General features: G+C 36.2%; 1 protein-coding gene across 2 annotated transcripts in view; it reads left to right on the top strand.

Annotated features, from left to right (window-relative positions):
* Positions 1-17,452, top strand: part of LOC148941764 (nitrilase and fragile histidine triad fusion protein NitFhit-like) — a 210,019-nt gene that overhangs the window by 177,746 nt on the left and 14,821 nt on the right. For both annotated transcript variants that reach the window (XM_089103065.1, XM_089103064.1), the window contains 2 exons: positions 12,754-12,966; positions 14,778-15,060. In XM_089103065.1, the coding sequence (XP_088959191.1) occupies positions 12,754-12,966; positions 14,778-15,060 (496 nt within the window). The remainder of the gene's footprint in view (positions 1-12,753; positions 12,967-14,777; positions 15,061-17,452) is intronic.

Here is a 17,452-nt window from a genome sequence, read left to right as displayed (position 1 = left end):
ACCCTTGCCCTGAGGGTTGTGGGGGAGTGCCCTCTTGAAAAACAAATTTTCTATTTGGAAATCAACTATGCTGAATAAAATGGCTATCTCAAAATTTTGATTGGATGTATTTGGGGGAATGATGGGCGTGGGGGGACGGCTAGTTGCCCTCCAATCACTTTTGACTATTAAAAAGTGCACTTGCCCTTTGAATTTCCAATCGAATGAGCCTTTTTTAAAGTCTCTACGACAACGTCTTCTATAAAAACTTTATATGCCCTCAGGGCATAACTTAAAACCCTTGCCCTGTGGGTTGTGGGGGAGGGTCCTCCTCAAAAAGATATTTTCTATGTGGAAATCAACTACGCTGAACAACATGGTTATCTCAAAATTTTGATTGGACGTATTTAGGGGAATGATGGGCGTGGGAGGGTGGGGTAGTTGCCCTCCAATCCCTTTCGACTATTAAAAAGGGTACTAGCCACTCCAATTTCCAATCGAATGAGCCTTTTTCGAAGTTTCTGCGACAACTCCTGCGATACGAAGTGCCCGGGTATGGAGAAAAAACAAAAAAACAAAAAAAAACAACACATCGTGCCCACATCGTTCTTTACTTAGGCAGCGCTAGCGCGCTGCCTATGATAAACATTATTTTCTCACTAGCCAGTTTTTTTGGAAACATGTTTTTAAATATTTGTTTATCTTTTGGGGCCTCATAAAGGGCTCAAAATGAAATAACCCCAAAAAATGATTACTGAACTATGAAGATTACAAGAAAAGGCATCAAGTGATTAACATAGTATAACATATTATAACATATATACATACTATAACATACTATTAACATATTAACATAAGTTGGGCTCAAAACCGCTATGCCTTCCCAAGGCCAGAACAAAATTTGCACTTTACTGAAAATATTAATGTTTTTACTTTTATAACTTTATTAAATCAAATAATATTAACATTTTTATTACTAAATATCAATATAGGTATATTAAGCTGGCAATTCACTTTCATTTGTATTTTTTTTTTTCAGTAAAGTGCAAATTATGTTTTAGCCTTGGAAAACATAGGGGTTTTGAGCCCTACTCATGTTATTTTCTGCTCGTTTTGAGTTTGACTCGGTTATTTATTATAATTTCTGTTCGTTTTGAGTTTCATTTATTTATCGATGCTGATTTGTGGTAGTTTAACGCTTGGTAAATTATTTGATTTTATTTTTGCTCATTTTTAGTTTAATGGAGTTCTTCACTTTTCTTTGAAAAACTTATTTTGCGGAATTTTTTTTTAAATTAATTTCTGTTCGTTTTATATTGACATAGTCTTTTCAGGGAAAAAGAAAATAATTCAATTCAATTTCAATTCAATCGGGTTTTATTAAAACAAATAGAAATAAATTAAAATAAATAAACTTCTCTATGGAAAAAATGCACGTTGAGTCCCTTAAAAAAAAGCGATTCCTCCTAATCACGCTTTAAGACTCTCGCTTTACTCTTCAACACAACCACATCCCTCATCCACACAATTCATTATCTAAGAGATTTCCCCTTCCTCCCCGAAAGCAGAGATACCTTAACCTTACAAAATAATAATAAATAAATAAAAACCAAACCGATATAATAATGATAATAAATTAAAAAAAAAAATCTTAATTATTAATTAACTCTATTTTTTAAAATTCAATATGATATTTTTTCAAGTTATTTTTAAAACACCAAAGGGAGCTCCTACATATCAGCTCTTTTAGAAGCACGTTCCACACTTTCGCGCACGCAACATCCGGTGCAAAATCCGACCGTACTGTAGGTGTTTGTCTCACCAAAAGGTTTGAGGTAGATCTCTGTTCCTAGGATGTTGTTCCGATACAAACTGGAATAGACTTCGGAATGCTGCTGGAAGTAATCCGAACAAAAATTTGAAAACGATAACTGAGCATGATAAATGACAAAGTGATTCACGTGAAAATAAATCGTCCATATTTCCGATTATTTTCAGGGCATTTGTGGATTGAATCAAGCCTTTTCAGGCGAAATGTAAATGTTGACTGCCAAATTGACGCACAATACTGCAGATGAGGCTTGATAAGACCATTATAAGGTAGACCAAGAGTTTTTTGAGGGAATGTGTGTTTCAGTTTCCTGATAATCCCAAGATTACGGAAGACCTTCAGCTCCACAGCGTGGCTGTGTTGTACGAAGGATAAGTTTTTTTCAAGGAGGTATCTGGCATAACCAGTTTTTGGTCGTCTGATCGTTACTCGAGAAGTCGTTATTCCCGATACTTCTGGGCAAACAGTTCCAATCCTTGAGGAGAAGAGAACGCAAGATTTGTCAACATTTATTACAAATCGATTGACATCCATCCAAATGTAAGTTTCTTCTAAGATGACTTCAAATTTAATCTGGAGCGCTGACATGTCAGTGTCACAAAAGGCCATTGTAGTATTATCCGTAAATGCCACAAGTTCATCCGATTCATTATCGTTGCTCGAAATTTCTAGGTCGCAACATAATTTGTACCACCCTGAAGTCCTGGAGTTAGGGTTCAGAACGCGAATTAGGTCATTCACATGAACCAGGAATAACAATGGGCCTAAAATTGAGCCTTGCGGCACACCGAAGTTGACAATGGTGTCATTCAGCGGATCTTCTCCTATAAAAACATGTCGGCTACTAAGGTAAGACCGGAACCATCGTATAGCCTCTCCTCTAACTCCAACGTGCTCTATTTTACCTAATAGAATCCCATGATCCATACAGTCGAACGCTTTTTTTTTATATCAAGCAAAATAGGAGCTGGCACAAGTCCCAAGTCAAGTGCTTTATTAATGAATATGCTCAGTGATGTCAGAGCATCTTCCGTCGAATGTCTTGGTCTGAATCCAAATTGCCGTTGGTTAAGAAATCTCTTAGTTTCCAGAAAGAAGTAAAGTTGGTACTTCATAGGTTTTTCAAACACTTTAGAAAATACCGGAAGAATAGAGATCGGTCGAAAGTTAGACGGGTCGTCCTGAGGGCCACTTTTGTTGAGGGGAACTATTCTTGCCCTCTTGAGGAGTGATGAAAATATGCCCGTCTCTAAGGAGAGGTTTACCAAATGTGTTAAAGGTTGTAATACGGACGGCAATACTGCTTTCAACACTTTAGTATGGACGCGGTCGGAACCAGAGGCAGATGTTCCCCTAAAACCTTTGACGATCATCGCAACGTCCGTCGAAGTTACAGGAATGAGTGCCATTGACTTGACACACGCTGAGCCCAAAAAGTCCTTGCAGGACTTTCTGGAGGGTAGCACTGTGTTAGGCTTTTTTTCTCCAATTTTGGCGAAGAAGGTACACAGAGCTTTTGCAGCTTTTGCTGGTTCAGTCAAGGTTTCCTCATAAACTGTAATTATGGATGATAGTTCAGGCCGTTGGTGATTCAGTCGTAACACTGAATTAATTGTCTTCCACACTTTCCTTCCATCCTTCCCCTTTCGGCTAGCCTTTGATAAAAGTAATCCCTTTCAGCTTTTCTGAGAACTGACCGTAGGCATTTCTTATAAATTTCATAGGTCCACAGGCTAGCTACACTTGGTAGATTACGATATTCCGCCCAAAGATTATTCTTTTTATTGATACACCTGAGTAAACTTTATGTAACCCACTGGCAAATTGGTGCGTTTTTACTTCCATGTTTCTTTATTTTCTCTTTAAAACAACATGCCTCATATAGTATTGTAAATGTACTGTAAAAATTTCAAATCCTTCATTCAGATCTTTCTTCTCCATAACGCTATCCCAGGTCGTTTTTTCCAATTCCTCGTGAAGCAACCGTAAATTTTCTTCACTCAGATCTACAATCGAAATATTATCTCTAGTTTTTGAAAATGACCTTGTTGCCTTTGATGTTTCGAAAACGGTACATAAGGAGAAGTGGTCCAACATGTCACAGATGATTACTGAAGTCGAGGGTGGAGGTAGAGTAGAGAAAATATTGTCTATTAGTGAATGAGTACTCTCAGTTACTCACCTTGGGATAGTTGTCGACGGGTATAGATTAGATCCAGACATTAGAGTGAGAAGTTCTTAGCGGTATTAGTTCGGGGATAGGCTAGGTTGATGTTGAAATCACCCATGATGACCAAATCATGATTCAGTTTTTCAAGCATTTGGAGTGTTTCCAATAAATATTCCATTAACGAAGAAACAGAACCTGACGGTGATCGGTAAATTTCTCTAACGATTAACTTCCGCTGTGAAGGAAGTGACATATCAAGAAAAAGTGACTCAAAAATACCTTCTAACTTTCGAGTCAGTTGGCCATTAACACAGACTGGGTATTCTCTCTTTGTGTAGATTGGCAATTCTCCTCGTGCTGCCTCTTTTCTATGTACTAAATTCGATGTATACCCGGGGATATCTACCAGGATGTCAGTCTGCCTCGATAGGACTGTTTTACACAGTCCAAGAACGTCAGGTCGTATTTGTCGGCACATAGTCATTACGTCTGTCAGTGACGAACATAATCCTTGGCAGTTGAGTTGAACTATACTGAGCTGAGATTCGAAGAATCCCTGGGGCATACTTATTAACTGAATATATTCATTTCGAGGAAGTTCATTTTCACTAAAAAAAGAACAATCATTTTCATTACTAATTACTCTATCAAAAAATTCTTCCAAATTTAAAAACGACTTTTCTAACTGTTCTAACTTTTTTGAGCTACTGGCAAGGTAGTGGGCCTCGGAGACGAAGAAAAGGAACTCAAAACTTACCCAAAGCTCTCTGTGGAATCTGGTCGCATCTTGGAGCAAAGTGAACAGCCGTGTGGAATGCACATACCCGAATGAACTTCATCGAAACTGCAACAAAAACTGATGTAAACAAACATGGACTACCACAAGAAACACAGAAAAATGGAAAATGAAACAGTTCTGGAAAACAAATCACTCATTTTGGCAAGCGGCAAAAAAACAAACTATTCATCAATGACAATCTTGCCTGCTGTAGCCTTAATAACAAATAAATAATAAGAACAAATAAAAAAAAAAAAACTCTTAACTATTTTTATCATATTTTTCCTTCATCTCTTCGGCTACAGCAGGCGGATTTACAACAACAACAAACAAATTCAAGAAAAAACAATTCACACTAATAACGTTTAAAGCATCAAAGTTGGTATCATCAGGTTCGGCGGGTACTGCCAACTTTATCGGGTCAAAGTAGTCTTCTTGAAACTTAGTCCATAATTAATTTCGTGACTTTTTGACCTCTAACCCTAGTCTTATTCCTTGCTGGACAATACGAGTTTCTGCAACCTTTTCTGCTGCCGATTTAGAACTTTTTAGCTTGTACCCAAGGGCTAGTAATTTTTTTCTTCGTTTACCAAGCTCAGCTGGCAAATCTGTCGACACACTGAAACTGTTTTTTTTAGCTTTCCACATTCTTTCATAATAGATGAGCGTTCAGTGTCTGAGAGGCTAATAAAGATAGGCTCGATAGCCTTCTGCTTATTTGAATTACTTCGAAGGCTCAGCCCAGCTCCAGATTGGGAGAAAGCCGTCTTTTTAGGAATACGGTACAATGTACCCATACTCAGCTGATCAGCATGTGCAATTCCAAGCTTAGACTGAAAAAATGTCACAGCAGTTTCTTTAAGATTTTCTGATCCTTGCGGAGCTTCAACACTGTGAATAAGAATGTTGTTTCTTAAAGTGTAAAGCTCCGATCGCAGGTCAGTAGTATTGAAATGAACCAGCTCAGTCCTTTGCAGTTTATTCTCTGCTCTCAGTAGGCCTACTGTATTTTCATTTTGAAGCTTTGAAATCAAATTTGAAGCTCGTCCATACGTCGGTCGAAATGGTCTTTCGTCACTGACATATTGCTACCAGTTAAAACCACTTTGCCTAAATTGAACTAGAAAGGCATTGAGTGAGAATTACACACAAGGGTGTACTTTATGTAATAAATCAGTTATCACTAGGGGCCCACTTTGGTCAAAATGCAAATTCTCCAAGAAGCCAGCCTGCAGTATCCTTTCAATGTAACACTGCGTCACTCAATACACTGCGTCGCTGCAAATTTTATAGTTTCTAAGAGTGACTTTTATCACCAGACAACTTCAGATTAGAACGTCATTTGGTCCTTTTCTCTCTTAGTCAGCTAGAAACAGCGCTATCCATCAGAACTAATTTTTCTTTGCATTAGACGGCGCTAAAGCAGAAAAATTGTAAGATTTCTGCTTTAACCAAGGAAACTGGCTCCAGAAAAGCAGCTCCGAACTCCTGCACAATCTATTGAAAATACCAAAATTCTAGGAACCTTCTTTCTGTCCCCCACAACTTATTTCTGGTACATTAAAAGCACTAAGGATTTTCGATATTTTTAAGTGTTTATAGTTAGATAGATAGATTGCATCGATAGATAGATAGATAGATCGATTGATACATAGATAGATAGACCAATCTCCGATGGCATCTCCGTTTTTTTAAGCCTTTATAGTTTCGCCTGCTATTTGTATGCTGGAGAAAAAATTTCAGCAATTTTTAGCAACATACGCCCTTCTAGAAATCTGGACACAAAAGTAGTGTTTAATTTATTTTCATACCACCTCTAGTTGACCTGAAATAGGAAACTTGATATCATTCGCAAAAAAATCTGTTTACTTTCTTTGATAGCTTGGATGCTATTTTGATTTGGTTAAATTTTAAGAGCAGAAAAAGCCCTGAAAGTTTGAAAATAATACCCTCAGTTGTTCTCGGGATACTGCTGAGATGCCATATTGGGAATTAGCATTAACACAGTGCATTTTGATTTAATCTTGGCAACATTTAGTTTTTAAACATAATGGGCAAATGGGAGGGTGGGCGTGGGAGGGGATTAGTTGCCCTCCAATCACTTTCAACTATTAAAAAGGGCATTAACCCTTTCTATTTTTAATCGAATGAGCCCTTTTCAAAGTTCCTACGACAACTCCTTCGATACGAAGTGCCCTGGTCTAAAAAAAAATAAAAATAATAATAATACATTGTACCCACATCAATCTTTATTATAAAAATGTCAAGCCTTCCAATCCCTTTCGACTATTAAAAAGGGCACTAGCCCTTTCAATTTCAATTCGAATGAGCCCTTTTTGAGTTTCTACGACAAAGCTATCAATAAACACCTTATATGCTCCAAGAAGTAAATTACAACCTTTACCCTGAGGGCTGTGGGGAGAGTGTTATCTTAAAAGATATAATTTCCGGACCTTTCAATTACTTTGAACAAAATGGCTGTCTGAAAATTATGATTGGATGTGTTTGGATAAATTTTGGGTGTGGAAGGGGTGTTAGTTGCCTTCCAATCACTTTCGACTATTAAAAAGGGCACTAGCCATTTCAATTTCTAATCAAATGAGCCCTTTTTTAAGTTTCCACGACAACGCTTTCTATAAAAAACCTTATATGCCCCCAGGGCATAACTTACAACCCTTGCCCTTAGGACTGTGGGGGGGGGGGGGGTTGTCATCCTCAGAGACATACTTTTTACTACGTTGAAAGAAATGTTTATCTCAAAATTTTGATTGGATGTGTTTGAGGAAAAGGTGGGCGTGAGGGGGGTTAGTTGCCCTCCAATCACTTTCGACTATTAGAAAGGACACTAGCCCTTTGTATTTCCAATCGAATGAGCCCTTTTTGAAGTTTCTACAAAACTTTCTATAAAAACCTTATATGTCTACAGGGCACAGCTTACAACCCTTGCCCTGAGGCCTGTGGGGGAGTGTCCTCCTCAAAAAATGAAAATTTCTATCTGAAAATCAACTACGCTGAACAAAATGGCTATTTCAAGATTTTGATTGGATGTGTTTGGGGAAATGGTGGGCATGGAAGGGGTGTTAGTTGCCTTCCAATCACTTTTGACTATTAAAAAGGAAACTAGCCATTCCAATTTCCAATTGAATGAGCCGTTTTTCAAGTTTCTACTACAACTCCTTCGATACCAAGTGCCCTGGTCTAAAGGGAAAAAAAAATAATACATTGTGCCAACATTGTTCTTTAAACGTTCTTTTCATTAACTGAAAATTGAAAGGGCACTAGCCCTTTCAATTTTCAATCGAGTGAGCTATTTTACGAATGAGCTCTTTTAATACGTTGAACAAATTGCTATCTCAAATTTTTTATTGGAAGTGTTTGGGAAAATGATGGGCGTGGGGGGGGGGGCATTTGCCCTATGATCACTTTTGACTAATAAAAAGGCACTGGTACTCTCAATTTCCAATCGAATGAACACTTTTTTAAGCTTCTACGACAAAACTTTCTATAAAAACCTTATATGCCCCAAGGGCATAACTTACGACCCTTGTTCCGAGGGCTATTGGAGGGGGGGGATGTCATCCTCAAACTTCCAGACCTTTCAACTACGTTGAACAACATGAATATATCAAAATGTTGATCGGAAATGTTTGAGAAATGTTGGGCGTGGGGGGGGGGGTTTATTCGTCCTCCAATTCCAGTTCTGATTTCTGGAACTTTCAACTATGTTGAACAAAATGGCTATCTGAAATTTTTGATTGGATATGTTTGGAGGAATGGTGAGCGTGAGAGGGGGGTTAGTTACCCTCCAATCACTTTCTACTATGAGAAAGGACATTAGCCCTCTCAATTTTCAATTGAATGAGCCCTTTTTGAAGTTTTTACGACAACGCTATCTATAAAACCTTATATGCCCCCGGGGCATAACTTACGCCCTTTGCCCTGGGGGCTCTGGGGGTTTGTAATACATAATGTCCAGAACTTTCAACTCCGTTGAACAAAATGGCTATCTCGAAACTTTGATTGAATGTGATTGGGGAAATCGTGGGCGTGAGAGGGGGTTTAGTTGCCCTTCAATCACTTTCGACTATTAAAAAGGGCACTAGTCCTTTCAATCTCCAATTGAATTAGTCCTTTTTGAAGTTTCTACAACATTGCTTTCTATAAAAATCTTATATGCCACCAGGGCAGAACTTACAACCCTTGCCCTGGGGACTGTGGGGGGGAGGGGTTGTCATCCTTAAAGAACCAAAACTTTCAACTACGTTGAATAAAATGGTTATCTAAAAATTTTGATTGGATGTGTTTGGGCAAAAAGGGGGGGGGGGGGGGGGTAAAAGAGGGGTTAGTTGCCCTCCAATCATTTTCGACTATTAAAAAGGGCACTGGCCCTTTGAATTTTCAATCAAATGAGCCCTTTTTTAAGTTTCTACGACATACATTTCAATAAAAACCTTATATGTCCCCAGGGCATAACTTATAACCCTTGCCTTGAAGACTGTGGGGGGAGTGTCCTGCTCAAAGGTAAAATTTTCGGAGCTTTTAATTGCGTTGAACAAAATGGCTATCTCAAAATTTTGATTGGATGTGTTTGGGGAAATGGTGGGCGTGGATAGGGTGTTAGTTGCTCTCCAATCACTTTTGACTATTAAACAGGGCACTAGCCGTTTCAATTTCAAATCTAATGAACCCTTTTTGAAGTTTCTACGACAACACTTTCCATAAAAACCTTATATGTCCCTAGGGCATAACTTACAACCCTCGTCCTGAGGGCTCTGGGGGGCTCCCACATGCTGATGTGTTAGGGAAAAAGTGGGCGCGAGAGGGGGGTTAGTTGCCCTCCAATCACTCTCGACTATTAGAAGGACACTAGCCCTTTGAAATTTCAATTGAATGAGCCTTTTTTGAAGTTTCTACGACAACGCTATCTATGAAAAAAACTTATATGCCCCTAGGGCATAACTTACAACCTTTGCCCTGAGGGCTGTGGGGGTAAGTCGTCTTCAAAAACATAATTTGTATCCTGAAATCAACTGCGCTGAACAACATGGATATATCAAAATTTTGATTGGATGTGCTTGGGGAAATGGTTGACGTGGAAGGGGTGTTAGTTCCCTTTCTTTTACGGTTTTCTTTCACCAGCTTTGGGAAAGGGCTGAATTTCTAATGGACTCGCAGTGTCAGCTACAGAGCCAGTATCTCATGAGCTTGTCTAGAGGGCCTGGTTTGAAGCTGATGAACAAGGAGAATAACTATGTACATCGATGATTGTTCCAGTGATCAAAATATTTTCAATAGCTGGTATTGGCCTATCTGTGACAAAACTTGGCAAAATTTCATCTTCTGTAAATATATGCTGCTGATATGGCACAATGACGGATCCCTTAATTCCCGTAATTATGTTTTTGGGTGTGATTGCGTTAGGAAGAGAAGTTTTGACTAGACTATTCCAGGAATATCGTAGATTGTTACAGTCTCACCTGTATTACTTGTCATCCAGTGATATACCCCAACAAAATAAATCATTTCAATAAATACGTCCAACAGTGGCAGCGGTGAGAAGTATGTGGTGGGAACGGCAATATCACATTACCGTTGTCCCTAAAAACTTCAAAGCGTCAACTGAGAGATTGGAATTATGATCATCTAATAATACCAGACATGAATTGTCTTTTGATGACCGGATATGGTGATGAAAGTGTTTCATTACTTTGCAAAAATAAATCACCTGTCCTGTGGCCCATTTGCAGTAAAGTACTCCTGAAAAAACACACTGGGAAATATTAGCATCGGTGAAGTGCTGTTTTCGATTGTTTTTACGGCCGTCGCCATAGTAACAGTCTTGCTCCTTTCCGCTGATGTGGCCTTTCCAACATCGCTTGCCTCTTTCTTGGCAAAAATTTTATTTAGTCGTTGGAAAGTCTGAAAACCTGCTTTATCAAAATTCCAAATGTCCTTATCCTTAAACTTGTATCGATCGATAAGGTACTTTAAGAAGTTGAAAACCATAACAACATTTAACTTTTGAAGCTTGTGGCTCGGCTGAGGCTAGTTGCCACAGGTTCTCTAATGGATAGGTGATTATTGTGTCTCTTTATGAATGAATTGAACCCTTCTTATGGGACTAATTCATATTGTGTCGGGGACTACTACTTTCGAGTGGCTAGCTCACAGGGCTAGAAATTTAATGTTATGAGGAGTTATTACACCATATATTTTTGATGATCCTATGAGCCTATAGCTCACAGGCTAGAAATTTAATGTTATGAGGAGTCATTACACCATATATTTTTGATGAGCCTATGAGCCTATAGCTCACAGGCTAGAAATTTAATGTTATGAGGAGTCATTACACCATATATTTTTGATGAGCCTATGAGCCTAAGCTCACAGGCTAGAAATTTAATGTTATGAGGAGTCATTACACCATATATTTTTGATGAGCCTATGACACACTCTCTAAGCTTTTTTTTCTAGTGCATCACTGAATAATTTGCCTTGGCTTAGCATAATCCATTGCGGGTTTCTTATCATTTGATTTATCTTTCTTTACAATATAGAAACAAAAAATAGAAATATTGTCAATTTCTTAAGCTGTAGCTGTAGCTGCCTCCCCTAATGTCATTTTTTTGCCTTAAAAGCTTCCCCGACAAACAGCTTTGCCTTAACAGCCTTAGCGTCCCCGTAAAAATTTTACTAGGGAACGATGATACGCTGTATTAATCTTCCCCCAACCTGCCATATCAAATTGCCTCCAATGACCACGTGTTATTTAAACTGACATAACATCAAAATTAAAACAGGTCATTTAGTTAAATCAAAATTAATCTAATCGCGTGATGGTAGTTGAGGGGTTCTGTCAAAAATTAGCACCTCTTGTTTCACCCAAACAAAATATAAAAAATTTACTTTTCGCTTACAATGTTACACTTTTTTTCATACAGTATCTAACTGTTTTATAACTCTGAAAGTACCCATACAGCTGCCTCACTCCACAGTGACTTGTTTTAAGAGGTCTGCTTGAGGCTACGCATGCACAAGGATTTTAAATAATTTTCGTATCAGCCTACCATCGTCTCAACTAGCCCCCCTTTCTCTTAGTGCTAAAAGTCTGATTATTATCCTCCGGGAGTTTTTTTCAACGGAAAAAAACTAGCCTAGTTTGGCTAGTCGGTTTAGGCGAGTTTGTTAAAACCTTTCATGTTTGTTAGGCTGTTCTTTTGCCACAACCTGGAGCCTGATTCAGACTACCACTTCTTCCTCTGTTGATTACAATCTTTATTCTTTAAGAAACTTAAAATCACTATCTGTCTACAATTTTATTATTCTTCTTAAAAAATCAGCTAATTTGCTGACTGATAAGCTAATGCAAATTTTTACATTTTTTCTTTTGTTCCTTTTGTTTCTTTTGTCGTTTCTTCGCTTTCTTTCTTTTTTATTTTCTTTGTCACGAGAAATAGTTAGAAAGACTTTGTAAAAAAAATTTCTCTAATTTTTTAAAGAGTTTTTCAATTTTTGTTGGTGTAGAATTAAAATTAATTTATATTCCACAGTCCGCAAATCAGTCAAAGTAATGATAATAGCAGGTTTAGTAACTCTTTATCTCTTCAGTTAAAACTAATTAGAACAAATAGTTATTGGTGAAGTCGATGTTGGGATAGTCTTCTATTTTTACGCCGTATATGTACCTGTCTAGTGGGCTCTCTAATGTTGTCGTTTTACTTTGTTTGGCCAAAGCAGCTCGTGAAACAACTGAGTAATTGGCTTGTGTTAAATTCAAATGTATGCCCAGCTAGACATGAATGTCCTAGAACAATTATCTCCCATCAAGCATAAGTTATGTTTTTTTGTAGTAAAGAGATCTGATTGGCCCAAACTGGTGATAATAATAAATTTATGTCCAGAAAAGCTCACTTGTGAATGGCCATAATGACCATATTAATTTATTATTTATTTTTAATAATATCAATGCAGTAATTAACACTTAAATCTTTTCAGTGCTATGATTTGAGGTTTCCAGAGATGGCGCAAACACTTGCAGCTTTAGGGGCTGATATCCTCACATTCCCCTCTGCATTTACAGTTGCGACGGGAATGGCTCACTGGGAGCCGCTCCTCAGAGCAAGAGCAATTGAAACGCAGTGCTATGTGATTGCTGCAGCCCAAACTGGAAAACACAACCAAAAAAGAATCTCATATGGACATGCAATGGTTAGTTTTTGGTTCTAGTATTGCAGGTTTTTCGAATATATATATATATATATATATATATATATATATATATATATATATATATATATATATATATATATATATACATTGTTCTTAAAACTTATTGTTCTAACTAAACAACCCTTGCATTTCAGGGGGCGTTTTTAACGAAATAGGACAAAACTTAAATTTTAGCATAAAGAGCGAAGCGTTAAGGAGGGGGCAACCCCCCTCATATATGTAATAATTTTTGTTCATTTCAAGTAATGATGTTGCTTCTTACTTTTAGTTGAAAAAACTTGTTTCTTTTATTAAATTTCTGAGCGTTTTTTAAATAACGCCAGGATATATGGCTCAATTTCCATGGAAAAATACCCCTTCCCACGGAAATATACTCTGGACAATTCAATCCTGGCGAAAATTTACTCTGTACAATTATCCTTAACATCTCGACACGTAAAATTGAATAGGTAAAGAGAAAGCAAGACATGTAAAGAAATTTCATATAGAAATTCTGGCAAATTATCTCAGTGTAAAATCCCCCCTGAAAATTTCATCCCCCGGAAACTTCCCTCTCCATGGAAAATTCTTCCAGCGAAAAATCTCACCAGCATAAAATTTGTCCTCCCCTCCTCACTCCAAATATGTATGCATAGTTTCCAATAACAAATACTATACGTAAACAATAGGCAAATTTTATAATTTAAAGACGTTTCCCCAGGGAATGTGGGGGGGGGGGGACATGTTATCTCCAAAGACATAGTTATTGAGCCTTTCAACTATGCTGAACAGAATAGTTATCTCGAAATTTTGATCGGACGATTTTGGGGAAAAAGTGGCGTGGGAAGGGGCCTAGTTTCCCTCCAATATTTTCGGTTGCTAAAAAAGGGCACTAGAACTTTTCATTTCCGTTAGAATGAGCCTCTTCCGACGTTTTAGGCCCGCTGGGTTGATACAATCATCCCTGGAAAAAAAAAACATGCATCCGTGATCTTTCTTGTGGTTCCATGGAACCACAAGAATAAATAAGTAAGAAAAGCCCGAAACGAACAGAAACTACCACAGAGAGAGGAAGGACTAACAAATTTTAAGCCTTATAAAAGCATAGGATCACTTTTTTTTTATTTATGGTGACATCAACATAAGAGAACGAAAACCACCGTATTAACCAAGTTCATTGAAAAGATGTGATTAAATGCTGATTTGTAGCTCAATATATTTATTGATATTCAGTACTGATAATTTCATAAGGCTTAAGTTTATTAATTTAAACCGTTTAAAATGTATTTTGTTCTAAAAAATATTCGGAAAAGTATTGTAAAATTAAACAATAGTTTGTCTACAAAATAGTATATTCGTGATCTTTAAAAGCATTTATTTAAATAAAGAATTTGATAGTTTCTTAATCATTTGTGCACTAACTTAATGCAAAGTTATTGCATATATTAAGACAAAGGATACATAAGGCTAGCCTCCAAATATGTTTCCAAAGGCCACATAACGCTAGCCACCAAAAAATTGCACATTTAAATAATGAATTTTTCTATTTTTTCTGAAACACCATGTTTTGTAATCAAAATTTCTTCTTTTACATAAGATGTGTTTTTTTTTGCAAGATGCAAAGGCAGTGCAACTTTGGTCTATTTATAATAGCCTTTATGTTCCCCATAGTTGAAAATATCCTAAAATAATCAAAAATGTATGATTTGAATTGTGAAAATTTACTGCGTTTTCTAATAGTTTTTTTTTCTCGTTTTAATTTTTCAGAAAGTAAAACAAGCTTTAGAAGCATAAAAGTTATTAATTTTCAGGTAATTGACCCGTGGGGAGGTATCATTGCTCAGTGCTCTGAAGGTGTTGGTTTAGCTTTTGCAGAAGTTGATTTGGACTATTTAAAATCAGTTCGTACTAGGATCCCAGTACAAAGTCACAAGCGACCTGATATTTACCTGGAAAAATTTTCAGGACAGTCCCCCCTTCCAAAAGATGATGCTGAGTATCAATTTGGACAAGTCACTTTGAAAGGGGAAATTATCTTTTATGTAACAAAGTATACTATGGCCTTTGTCAATCTAAAATGTGTTGTTCCTGGTCGTAAGTTGCAAAGCTTTTTTCTCTTCTTTCTAGTTTACAGCGCTGCATGATTGCGAAAGTGACGAAAATTACAAATGATTGCATGAATACTTCGTGCTTATTTACTTGTAAAAAAAGGCTTTGATTTTCAAATTTAGATTTAGGATTATTTTGGAATTTACAAGATTCTGAATTAGTGCCAGTTCTGCTAACTGAAAGCAAACAGTAATATATCAAAATAAACACAAAATGCTTACTACTTACAAAAGGCATTATATTTTTCTATTTAATGTTAGGTTAGGTTTACTTATTACAAACAGCCTGAGCCTCCTAAAAGTATATTCAAGCAGCTTGTTATGGGTAGGTCTTACCACATAAATAGGAAAAGCTGTGAGTATCTCCCTCTAATAATGTATAGATTTTTACAATTTATTCCGTCTTTTTTTAGTGTGTAAAACAATTTTTAGGTTTTAAGTGAAATTCTTCATCTTCGATTTGAATAACCAGCTACACTAATTGGGTGTTAACCAACGAAAAGTTTCATGGGGCTGTTTTTAAGGATATTTTTTTGGAATTTAGGCCTCTTAGATGTGGTCTCTTATTTATAATTATGTTTTTTTCTTTTTTTATATATGTTTGTTTATTTTCTTCTATAATCCATCTTTGTCTTCTTCGAAGACAAAGATGACGTTCCAGTTACATTTTGGGTCGATCTAGGGATGAATTCGGAGCAAAATCAGTTGTCAAGTGCGGTTAAATTAAATAGTATTTTTGTTCTTAAAAGTGTTAGAGGCGAATGTAATATAATGAGGGTATGTAAATCATTATCCCGTTCCTTTTCTTTGGCTAGATAGCTTTTAGTAAAAATGAAAGGAAGTATTGTTGAGAAGTGATAATTTACCCTGATTTTCTACTACTAATAAAAATAATCATTTAGTGCTGATAAAAATAAAAAAAAATTCAACATGGTTTCTCAGGGAATCATTATCAGCCCCATCTACCACTCTGGAGAAAACTTCTTAAGTAATAAAAAATAAAAACCTACTAAAAATTGTATTTCAACACAAGTTTTAATTCTAAAAGGACTCAGTTTCCATAAAATAAATTATACATAAATTGAAGAACACAATTAAGTACCAGAAACGTTTTGAGCCTTGGAAGATTTTAGCTGACATTGAAAATTCTTCTTGAGAATAGTTCTTCCCGCCGAAAACCTTAGTATTGGGTCAAAATCTTTTAGCATACTCAACTTTATTATTTTGTATAATTTTTTTTTTAAATATTAAAAATGTTGTATTATTTATTTGTAGGTATGTTTTCAAGGACAATGAATTTTTACTAAAAAATAAAAACATCTTAAGGTTTTCGTTTGGATTTTATTTCACTCAAAGAATGAAGAAAGGTATAATGTGTATAAGAAACTTCAGCAGCCAATGCAGCACAGGACTTAATGAAATTGGATCTTTTTTTAACATTTCAGGACCCGATTCCACTATGCTGTTTGTGCCGCTAGTATTTTTTCATGTGTATTATACATGTTAAATATCGCCTTTAAGGAATTAACGTTGTGTAAAAGTTAATTTACAACGTGTTAACGTTAATGTGTCAACGTGTATTTTAAAGCGTACTTTACAGTGATGGTTTATTTACAAATTGCGGAAATCCGTCTGTAACAGGAACATGTACTAATATAAAAACTTAAATGAAAATAAGATGCAATAGCATCAAAAATAATAAATATAATAGAAATGTAATAGAACAACTAAAAATAATAGAATAACTCTATTGTTGAATTTTGCCTTTTTTATGTTAAAGTTAATCTAATTCTTTCAATTTCCTGTTCTTCTTGAAGAGCAGGTTCATTAATAACTTAATTAATGTGCTGGCATCTACCTTTAGTCCGTGTAGGTGGTAATAATTCAAAATGATTACTGTAGATACTAATGGCATATCATTATGCAGTTGAGGGTACTGCAAAAACTTTAGTAATAGAAAAGGAGTTTACATGTTGGGCTAGGCAGGGATAAGTTATTTTCAGTTTTTATTTTAGGGGCAACTACAGAGAAGGGTAAGATGCTTCAATATAAAATCTTAACCATCCCCCCCTCCGATACAAGACATTATTTACGAAAAGGCTAAATTTTGTAATATTTCGAAAAAACATTGTGTTAAAACGTGGTGAAGCTAAATTTGGAGTTGAATTTTATTTTGCAGAAAAGGGTTAGTGACAGTAACAAAAAAAAAAACAAAAAAAAACAATAAGACTTCAGAGGCTGAGATTGTGATGATTGAGTTTTTGGAATTATGGTGATTGAGAAGTTAGAGATAAACTGCTGAAGATTATAAACTTGAGTTTTGAAAAGCATGAAGTACTTTTATGAAAATTCTTCTTAAACTTCTTTACGAGAAAAGT

This window comes from Artemia sp. Qi Xiang Cuo, chromosome 17, assembly GCF_049724085.1.
Source record: "Artemia sp. Qi Xiang Cuo chromosome 17, ASM4972408v1, whole genome shotgun sequence".
Lineage (NCBI taxonomy): Eukaryota > Metazoa > Arthropoda > Branchiopoda > Anostraca > Artemiidae > Artemia > Artemia sp. Qi Xiang Cuo.
This window is presented reverse-complemented; position numbering and strand designations above follow the sequence as displayed.